General features: G+C 45.3%; 1 protein-coding gene across 1 annotated transcript; it reads left to right on the forward strand.

Moving 5' to 3' along the window:
* Positions 1-1,431: 1,431 nt before the first annotated feature.
* Positions 1,432-9,324, forward strand: LOC128123252 (CMRF35-like molecule 3). Its single transcript, XM_052759449.1, has 4 exons — positions 1,432-1,876; positions 5,314-5,655; positions 6,537-6,651; positions 8,908-9,324. Exons 1-4 carry the CDS (start codon positions 1,840-1,842, stop codon positions 9,065-9,067), a joined length of 654 nt encoding a protein of 217 aa, XP_052615409.1. The 5' UTR covers positions 1,432-1,839; the 3' UTR covers positions 9,068-9,324.
* The last annotated feature ends 1,419 nt before the right edge of the window (positions 9,325-10,743 follow it).

The following is a 10,743-nucleotide window of genomic DNA, read 5'->3' on the forward strand; positions in this document are numbered from 1 at the left end:
ACCTACAGGGTATTCTCCTTGGTGATTTCAAAGCCAGGCAAGTGGGCAATGAAGATTAACCATCCTAAGCATATATATATATATATATATATGCTTAAATGTTCCTCCCATGAATTTGATACCAAACATACTCTGTACCTATATTTGTTGACACAACTGCTCCTCTGGATTTAAACCAACTGCAGATTCCCACCACTTGGACTTGGGAGGCTCACACTGGAGGGAGTTTAAAGACAATGTGTGTTACACAGCAAAGTTCTGTCTTATAAAAACAAAACAAGGGGTTGTGGATTCAGCTCAGTGGGTAGAGTGCTTGCTGGCATTCGTGAAACCTTGGGTTCAGTCCTCAGCCCCTCATAACACTGAGCATGGTGGTGAACGCCTGAAATCCCGGGACTTTGGTGCTGGAGGAAGGAGGATCAAGGCAGATTGAGCGACATGAGACCTTGCCTCAAACCCAAATACTCCCATTCTCTGAGCGAACACCTGTGGCCCCAGTAGCCATTGTGACAGGTGTCCCTGACCAGAGAAATCGCTGCTCTGAGTTCATAGCAGTGCTGCCCCAGGCTGAGCCTTCAGCAGTGCCCCTCACCACTGGGCTAGCCTGGGCTGCCTTATGCTTTCTTGCTATTGCAGTCACCCTCCTGAGAAAGCTGAAAAGAAGTTTCAAAACCAGAGTCTCCCTGGCAGGCTTGTGGGTGCTTGTTGAATACAACCACCCCTCCCTGTCCAGTCTGTCAGGACAGGGGCCCTTTAAGGCTTAGCTCACGCTGTCAGAGAAATGCTGCAGGCAAGCAGAAAGCCAAGGCCAGACAGAGAAAACCTACGAACAGGTACTGTATGCTTGAAAATGTGCTTAGGTGTTTCTAGGTCTAAAAGTATATTTTTCCCTAGTAATACAAGTTATGACAGAAAGTGATTTAGGTACAAAACTTTGAACTCATCAAGATAGGACAGATGATAGAGTACTTTCTCCAAAGTTGCTAACTACAAATGGACTGGACACTGGGAATGTAATTCTTACCTGATTGTTGTTTTCATTGCATATAGTTTATTGATGTTAGAGAAAAAGCACTTTATTGGATTTTTAAAAGGGGGAAATATTGGGATAATCTTTTTGCATGATGTGTGGAGATGTATCACTCTCCATGCTAACTGCTTGGTTTAATAAAGAGATGAATGGCCAAACTAGGCAGGAGAGGACGGGCGGGACTTCTGGGCAGAGATAGGAACTCTGGGAAAGAATAGAGGTGCAGGAGATTCCCCAGTGGGATGTGGAGGAAGTCAGACTAGGGTTCTGATGAGACAGAACAAGACATGTGCAGAATGTAGATTAATATAAACAAGTTAATTTAAGTATTAAGAACTAGTTGGGAACAAGCCTAAGCTAAGGCCAAGCTTTCATAACTAATAAAAAGTCTCTGTGTCATTATTTGGGAGTTGACAGTCCACAGAAAAGCCTGTTACATGCTCTCCTCTCCCATGATCCCCTGCACTCACACGTGTCCCTGGTGAGCAGAAGGGTTTGCTGTATTCCGTATTTGCATTTGTCTCTACTGTCCTATCTGTCTGCCTCTCCCTTTAGGAGTCCCACCCATCTTTCAAGTTCAGATACAGCCTTGCATCTATGCAGCAGAGGAAGTTCCCTCTTTATCCAGCTGCATCACACATATGATGACTTGGTCTCAAATACTGACATCCTCTTTCTCGAATCAAGTGCAACTGAGAAGTTGTCTAGGACGTAAACAAGAGATACCTAAAGGAAATTCAGGTTGAGCTTCGAGTTCTTGCAAGGTGTTGGCATCTGTCACCACCACAGCCAGGAGAGGAGACAGGACCATGTGGCTGTTCCCTGCTCTGCTCCTCTTCCTCCCAGGTAAGTAGCTGGGGCTTTAAGACATCACAGAGTCAGTGGTGGCACAGGACACAGAGTCTGCCCTGGGTTAGAAAAAACAGGAAGGGCTAATTCATTCACCAGCTGCTTACTCCCTAAATAAAAGGCAAGTTGTTGGCATCTGGTGGATCCTATGGGTGCTGCAGGAAAACAAAAACAAAAACAAAATTTTAAAAACCTTCCAGAATGTGTTTCTCAATACTGATGCTCCACAAGGGAGGATGAGTGAATAAACAAACTAATTCTTTTAAAATATGTTTATAGCTTTATATTTGGTACCTTGAGATAGGATCTCACTGCAGTCTAGGAGGAGCCTGAACTTGTGATCCTCTGGCCTCCACCTTCCGAGTGTTGGGATTTCTAGTGAGAACCTCCATTTCCAGTTCCATTCCGATTTTTAATTGACACAGTAATTAAACATACTTATAGGGGTGTGGTAGTGCATGCCTTTAATGCCAGCACTCAGAAGACAGAGATAGGTGGACCTCTGTGAGTTCAAGGCCAGTCTGGTCTACACAGGGAGACCTGTCTCAAAAGAAAAAAGAAACTGATAGATACAATGTCATATTTGCATGTGTATATATAGGATGTGATGGTCAGATCCGGGTAGCTCACCATCCACCACAGGAGTCTGTCATTTCTTTGTACTAGAGGCATTTGAAATCTTCTCTATGAAGTAATTTGAAATATTGAATTGTCAACCATATTTCTCAGCTGTGTTGTACAACTAGACGTTGTCACTCTCACCAAACAACACCCCTACATCCTAAGCTCTCTCTCTGTCTACATCTGGCACCCTTCCCCGGCTGATAACTACTATTCTATTTACTACTTTTTTGAAGTGAACTTTTGTTAATTTGAAAAAAATATGGGTCATGAAGTATATTCACATGTAAATGTTTGGTGTGTGTATGTGTGTGCTCAGGTACATATATGTGGGTGCACACATATATGTGGAAGCCAAAGATTAGCCTTGGTTACCTTTATCACTCTCCATCTTGTTTGTTGAGACAGGGTCTTCCACTAAATCTGGACCGCACTGACTCATCTATGTGGCCAGTGATCCTCAGGGATCCTCCTGTCTCTGACTCCCCAGCTCTTAGGGCTACAGACACACCCCAGCTCACCTGGCTTTACCCATGTGTTCTGGGGATCCAGACTCAGGTCTTCCTGATTCTGCAGCAAACATTTCACTGACCTGTCCATCTCCCCATCCCCTAGACCCAGAGAATAACTTTTAAGCTTCCACATATAAACAGAAACACGTGTGTGATAGCATCTTTCTGGGTCTGACTTATTTGACTTCCTCCAATCCCATCCCTGGCTACAAATGATGGAATTCAATCCTTTTACAATGCTATTCCACTGCATTTATGTATCATACTTTATTATCCATGCATCCACATCGAGGCTGATCCTGTGCCATGGCTGTTATGAATCTGCTGCAGGAAACACAGGAAAAGGATCACTGCAGTAACTCACTAATTCTCTGGGCTCTGGGCTTGCTTTCTGGCACTGTGATACAGGCCATGGCCAAGAAGAACTCAGGGAGGAGAAGGCTTGTTTACTTATATGTCCGGATCACAGTCTATCATGGAGAGAATCCAGAGCTGGAGCTCAAGATGGGCAGGAATCTGGAGGCAGGAACTGAGGCAGAGATCCTGGAGGAGTGCTGCTTACTGGCTTGCTCCCCAAGGCTTGTTCAGCCTGCTCTCTTTCACTACCCAGGGGTAACACCACCCACAGTGGACTAGACCTCTCCACATCAAGAAAATGTCCCCCAGACTTGCCTACAGGCCCACCTGATGGAGGCATCTTCTCAACTGATATTCTTTCTTTGCATACCCCCAGGTGGTGTCAAGTTGACAAAAAGCTCACCAACACAGGCTTTATCCCTGAGTGTAGCTGCTGAATTATGTGGCAGTTCTATGCTTTTCTGAGGAACTTCTGTACTGTTTCCCACAGATGTTGAATTTACATTCCAACCCACAGCGTGTGAGACTTCCACTGTCCCACACGCACATCTACAGTTGTTATATTTTGTCTTTTTGGTAATATCCATTCTGACTGGGGGATGATGATGGCTCTCTGTGATTCTGATTTGCATCAATCTCCCTGACAATTAGTGAAATGGAGCATTTCTCCATATATTTATTGACCATTTACACCTCCTTTGAGAACTGTGTGCTGTTCATCTGCTCAATGGGCATGGATGTGAACAAGTGAGCATGCACACTTTATTTTATTTTATTTTTGGCACATGGTCTCACTATGTAGCTCCAGATGGCCTGCAAATCTTTATATAAACCAGGCTGGCCTTGAACTCACAGAAATCTGCCTGCCTCAGCCGCCTGAGTGCTGGCATTAAAGCATGCACCACCATGTCCTACTCCTACCTTTATGTTTTGAGACAGGGTTCCATACTGACACTGAGGCTGCCTTGGATGGCCAAGGCTTCCAGGATCCCCTGTCTCTACTGTCCACCTCTGTGCTGGGCTACAGGGACACACCAACACTCCTGACATTTACATGGTTGCTGGGAACACACACTCAGGTTCTTCATGCTTAGGCTAACACAGCAGGTGTCTCGCTGAATAAGCCTTCTCCACAGTGCCTCAGTAGATAATTTTCTACTGGATGATGATTGCTGGTGGACTCTTGAGTAGAATTCCTGCTCATATAGTCTGGAAATTAACCTCTTGTCAGATGCACAGTCTGAAAAGATGCTCTCCCAGGCTGGAATTTGTCTTTCCATTCGTTGTTTGAGTCATTTTAGTTTGAAATAATTACATTTAGTAATTTTTGTTTTCTTACCTGTGCCATTAGGAACACACTTTGGTGTTATTGTTGTTGTTATTGTTGAATCTGATACCCTGAAGGGCTTCCTTTACTGTTTGTAAATGCTTGTTTTTAAATGTTTGTTTTGTGCTTCCTATGTAAGCCCCGCCACACATACACACACACTCAACCCCTAGAGACTGCTGGACTCCCTCAAGTGGCCTCTGCATGGCCACAGAATGTGATGTCTTCAGATGGACCTTCTGAGGGTCACGGGTACTGCAATGAACTCAGGATCGCGTCCTGTGCACAATCCCTTCTGACACGTCCTCTGCTCCAGGGTAACACAAAAATGGTTGCAAAAGAATCCTTTGAAATGTACTTTTATTGTCTACTGGGGAGTGAAGAGGTGTGGATGACAGAAGTCATGATTGCTCAGTGTCACCACTTTCCTTCTGAGACCTGTAACTGTGCCCGTCAGCATTTTTTTCTTGAGTCTTTGACCAATAGAATGGCGATGATCTGTCTTGAGAAAGGGGTTGCTCTTAATGGATGATAAGTTGTGAAGTCTTTTCAGCACAGAATATTGTGTCCCATTCTTGGAGTGGGATATCAGTGGTCCGTGGTTTTGTGTTTTCCAGGCTGCTCCACTGCTCCGGATCCAATCACAGGGCCAGACACGATGAGGGGTCAGGAGCAGGGCTCCTTGACTGTGCAGTTCCATTATGACTCATCCTGGAAGGATTACAAGAAGTTCTGGTGCCGAGGAGCTGATTTGAGAACATGTGAGATCCTCATTCAAACCGATGCATCAAAGCAGTTGGTAAGGAAGAACCGTGTGTCCATCAGGGACGACCAGACAAACTTCATCGTCACAGTGATCATGGAGGACCTGAGGATAAGCGATGCTGGCATTTACTGGTGTGCGATTCAGAGAACTGGCTCTGATCCCCATTTTAAAGTTAATGTGAACATTGACCCAGGTAAGAAAAAATTCCAGAAGATTCTGGCTGGGGTGAGGAATCAAGGACCCTGAACTCATTACTGTAAAAGTCTTACTGGGAAATATAAACATAGCCAACTCTGCTGGTCCTGTTTTCTACTGGGATAAAGGTGAGGTGGGGAGGCCTTGACTTCCTGCCCCCACATGTGAGTCTTGCATATTCTCAATTGTGCAGATCTGGGGACTCAACTCAGAACCTCAGGTGTGCTAGCCAAGCACTTTACCACTGAACTAAACTCCCATCCTGACACCCAAACACCACCCCTTTAACACAAAATAGATGAAGCCACAGAAACTCTGTTTCTGCATAAGATAGAGTAATAAGGATCAGATTTATGTCTGTTTAAACAACTACAGTAAAGAAAATAGACAAAATTAGGTCTGAAGAGATGGCTCAGTGATTAAGAGCATGGGCTGCTTCTCCAGAGGACTGGATTTGGATCTCAGCACCCATATAGCAGCTCACAACCATCTTCAACTCCAGTTCCAGGGATCTGATGGCCTCTTCTGGCCTCCATGGAACTACAGGCACATGATGCCCATACATGTGGTGGCCATAGATATGGGCAAGCAAACACCCATAGACATATAAATAAATATTTTTCAAAATAGACAAAAAGTGTGAAACTGAAGTTTTTCTGCATATTGCACACCAGGCAGTAATGAGTGAGCCATGGAGGAAGCAGGTTTTAAAGGGGGCTGCTTTGCTCCCACATCACTTTCTTTAGAAAAGAATTAATGCAAAGGTTTGGATGGTGACTGGAGAGCAAATTCCTTAATTATTAGTGGGAAAAGATTAGGCCATATCTAGAGCTGGACTGTCCACAGGAGAAGTGAACCATGTTCTGTTTGTGTCTTTAGCCCCAGAAACTTCAACTAAAATAATGTCAGTCATGGCCCCAGTTCTGACATCCACACCACCAACCATGGAGAACACTGGCAACTATGGAGGGACTCAAACCAACACCCACACCTGGTAAGCAGAGCTGGACCCCGGGAGCTCTTTCATCACTGGGCTGTCCCTGTGGCCTCTCCCCTGGATAAAACATAGATGCCCAGGACTCCCAGGATACACAAAAACCTTTCATTTCTAGCCTATGTACATCCCAAGCATTACATGGCTATATTTATAATTTTGAAAAAGTCACTTATCTGAATACCAAATTGGCCTGGCCATCTTGTAATTTTATTTGGTAAACTTAGTAACTATCTTAGAGGGACACTGGGGCTGCTACATTCTCATGTCAAAGTTTGAGGCGGGCTCCCCAACCTTTTACCTTGTAGTATACCAAGACTTCCCTTCTAAGCTTCAGCTACAGGAAGGCAACATCTTTATCTAAGTGGCAAAAGAGATTGAGCCTGGACTTTGTTGTCTCCCCATGTGTCCCCCAGAGGACAGGACAAAGGGCCATGGTTGGGTCTCCTCTGAGTTAGAAGAGAGTCTTCTCCCATCATCTCCTGCTCCAGCTTCATAAACAAATCTTGTTCCAATGCAACTCTGCGCCAGCAGCCAGTGTGGGGTCTACACAGTGCAGAGGAGGACATGGGAAACTGAGGGCTATGCTGTACCAGTATTATGCTCGTCACTCTTGAAGGTGTCCAGAGGAGTTCCCAGCACCTTATAGCTGCTTTGGAATAATTCCTTCCCAGCCTGTTGGGGTCACGTCTCCAGGTCATGGACACAGCTAAAACACTAGCCCCCACATCCCCCTGTAGCCAAGGTAGAGGTCACCTCACTAACCCTCGCTGAGAATTGTCCCTCAGGTCTTACCTAGTCCTGCCCACGCTCCCACCTCTATTGTGTTCTTTCTGCTAAAAAAATCTTAAGGTATACAAACATGTCTCAAAATATTTCAACCTTGTTTTTTAAACTTTTTAAATTTTGTCTGTCTCCTATTGCTTTGGAAGTGTTTTGTTAATTTGTTTTGTAAGTGGATGGAGTGTTAGTTATGGAGAGACAGAGCATATGAGGCTCCGGAAATGTATAGAGTTCAAGAGAATGTAGAGCATGCACATAGGTCAGTCCTGGGAAACATGTCAGGACATCTGATGAATGGTCTGACAAGAGGCAGCTCTTCCAACTTCCAGGAACATGTTCATGCCAACCTGTGACTCACAGAGTATCTGCAGTTGTAGATCCTTTCCATGAGCTGAGGATGGCCTTGTGTTGGGCCAAAGGAGAAATCAAGGATGGTCAAGAAAGGAGAGGGAGTCCTGGGCAGGGGATGAGGATGACAAAGAGGTGGGAATAGGGGATCAATACTGTTCAGGGCCTCATGGTCCATGGGGTAAAATAAATGAACACAAGAAAAAAATATTACAACATGAGTATCAATTCATGTGACAGAGCAGAAGCAGCCACCAACCATTTCTTAATTTAGTGTTCCCAAGCCTCCTAGGATGTATATCAGCTCCCACACAGGCAGTGATGAGGTTGGGCAGGTCAATCTGGGTGAACAGTGTAGCAGAAGCCAAGGTCAAAAGGTCACGGATCAGGGAAACCTGCAGCCTGACTGGAATGCAGACTAGATGAGGAGGACTTCTGGGAGACCAGCTGTCAGGAGACCAGGGTTGGGGTTCCAACGTGACCTATTGAAGGGTCCCTTGAAGGAGGAAGTGAGGAATTTGAGAAATGTTAGACAGGAAATATAGAAGTAGACATAGAAAAAAGAAACACAGGATAGGTTTAGGAGGGCTCTGGGTCAATACCCAGCAGCCTCGAGTTGTTTCTAACAGGCTTTTTATACACTAGCAAGGGGAGGGGCAAAAGACCTCCCCCTTTCAAGATCAAAGCACAAGGTAGAGCCAAGTGTAGACCCTTCCAAATACCTGGTAACCCATGCCCCACGGCAAAGCATCTTGTGATTAGGCCTTGAAGTATAGGACACTGGTGACCATGCCTTTGCACCCTATTATGCAGCCTTGGAGAGCAACATCAACTCTGACTCTCTGACTTTGAGTCAAACCACAAGTTGAAATCTTTGTGGGCTTGTACGACCAGCCAACTAGAGAAGGGATTGGTTCAAGAAGAGAGGTGGGAATCAGGCAAAGCTTCCCCAGCTGGAGCTTAGCCTGTAGGCAGCATGACCAGCCATGCACTCGCAGGGAGGCCATCCTGCATGCATCTAGGTTGTCCTTATCTGCTCACTGAAGTCTAGGACATGGACACGAAGAAGACTGAGACCTCTATGCCCGGTGACAGCTTACTTTCTGTCTCCTTCATTTCCTGCAGGTCCCTGCTGAGCAGCATCTACTTCAAGCTCCTGGTCTTTCTGGAGGTGCCCCTGCTCCTGAGCATGCTCAGTGCAGTCCTCTGGGTGAACAGGCCTCAGAGGTGCTCTGGGGGAGATGAAGTTGGCCTGGTGAAAGTACACAGTTCTGATGCCCAGTAAAGACAGAAATACTTTCCAAATGAAAGAAAATGATACCTCTCACCTGGGTGTGTGTGTGTGTGTGTGTGTGTGTGTGTGTGTGTGTGTGTGTGTGTGTTTATACACTGTGGGTGCATATGTGTATGTAGAGGACAAATTCAGGTGTCATTGTACTATTGTCTGAGACAGGATTTCTCATTGCTCTGACCTTTGCTTAAGTAGACCAGGCTAGCTGGTGGAGAAATCCAGGGACCTACCTGACTCTACCTCCTAGCTGGGCATTACAAGCACACAAAACTTCCCCAGCTTTACACACACACACACACACACACACACACACACACACACACACACACAGACACACACACAGACACACACAGACACACACACACACACACACACACACACACACACACACACACACACACACACCAAAACAAAATAAAAAACCCATAGGTTGTGGTGATCACACTCATGTGCTTTTACTTACAAGAAAGGCAAGCTCTTTACCAGCTGAGCCATCTCCCCAGCCTAGAAAAGAATATTTCTATGAGGAAATGATGTGGTCAGCAGTACCATGACTCTGGGGTACTGTGGGGTCAGACACCTCTTATAGCAGGACAGCTGAGAATCTGGAACCCACTCAGGTTCTCCCTCTCAGAACATCCTACAGTGCCTCCCTAGGCCTTTCTTCCTCTGATGGCCTCCAGTGGAGGAGAAAATACAAGATAAGTCATGTTTCTTTTTAGGGCCCCAGTTCCCTGGAGGACAAAGTCTCTGGGCCACCATACAGGTGTTTTACCAAATATCTGGGAAATGCGGCTTCACCAAGAGGCATAAAAGTCATTTTGGATGTCTGTAGCTTACAGAGAGAAAACACCCTGCCTTTTTGTCAACACAACTCAGTGACTAAACCTGTTCCAAACACAGATGGAGCAGTTGAATGAGTCTCTGTGCCACATGTCAGGGTTCCCAAGGTGTAGCTCAGTCTTGGTCCCTGAAGTCCAGATATTCGGCTCAGTGAGACCAAATGAGGAGTGTTGTGGAATATTATTGTAACTTTGTAAAAATGTGTTACATTTGTTTATGTTGCAGAATATTACTTTAACTGTGTAAAAATGTGTTACATTTGTTTATGGTGGATTTGTTTAATTATGTAAAGATGTGTGGCTGTTCCTCCTTACCTGTCTAAATAAAGCACCTGGTAGATCTAATTAAAAGATGAACGGTCAGTAGCTAGGCAGGAGAGGGATATGGGCACTGACAGGCAGAGAGAATAAGTAGAAGGAGAAATCCAGGTTCGAGAGAAGAGTGGAACAAAGAGAATGAGGGAGAAAGAGAGGGACACACCAGAAGCCAGACGATCAGCCCCTAGCCAGACAGAGACAGCAGGAAAGTAAGACATACAGAAAGAAAGGAAGGTAAAACGCCCCGAGGCAAAATGTAGATGATGAGAAATAGATTAATTCATAAGAACTAGCCAGACACTTAAAGTGGCATGAATGGGACCTCCCTGAACCCATGTAAACCACCTCCCCAGAAACAACCCTAAGCTAAGATTGACCATTCATATATCTAATAATAAATCTCCATGTCATGATTTCAGAGCTGGTTGGTGGTCAAAAAGGAAAATCCTGCCACAGGGGAGTTAACTGGTGAAGGCTGCTTTCCTCTCAGGAAACATGAGTCCACATCAG

The sequence above is a fragment of the Peromyscus californicus genome, unplaced genomic scaffold (assembly GCF_007827085.1).
Source record: "Peromyscus californicus insignis strain IS unplaced genomic scaffold, ASM782708v3 Scaffold_3__1_contigs__length_106647218, whole genome shotgun sequence".
In the NCBI taxonomy this organism is placed as follows: domain Eukaryota; kingdom Metazoa; phylum Chordata; class Mammalia; order Rodentia; family Cricetidae; genus Peromyscus; species Peromyscus californicus.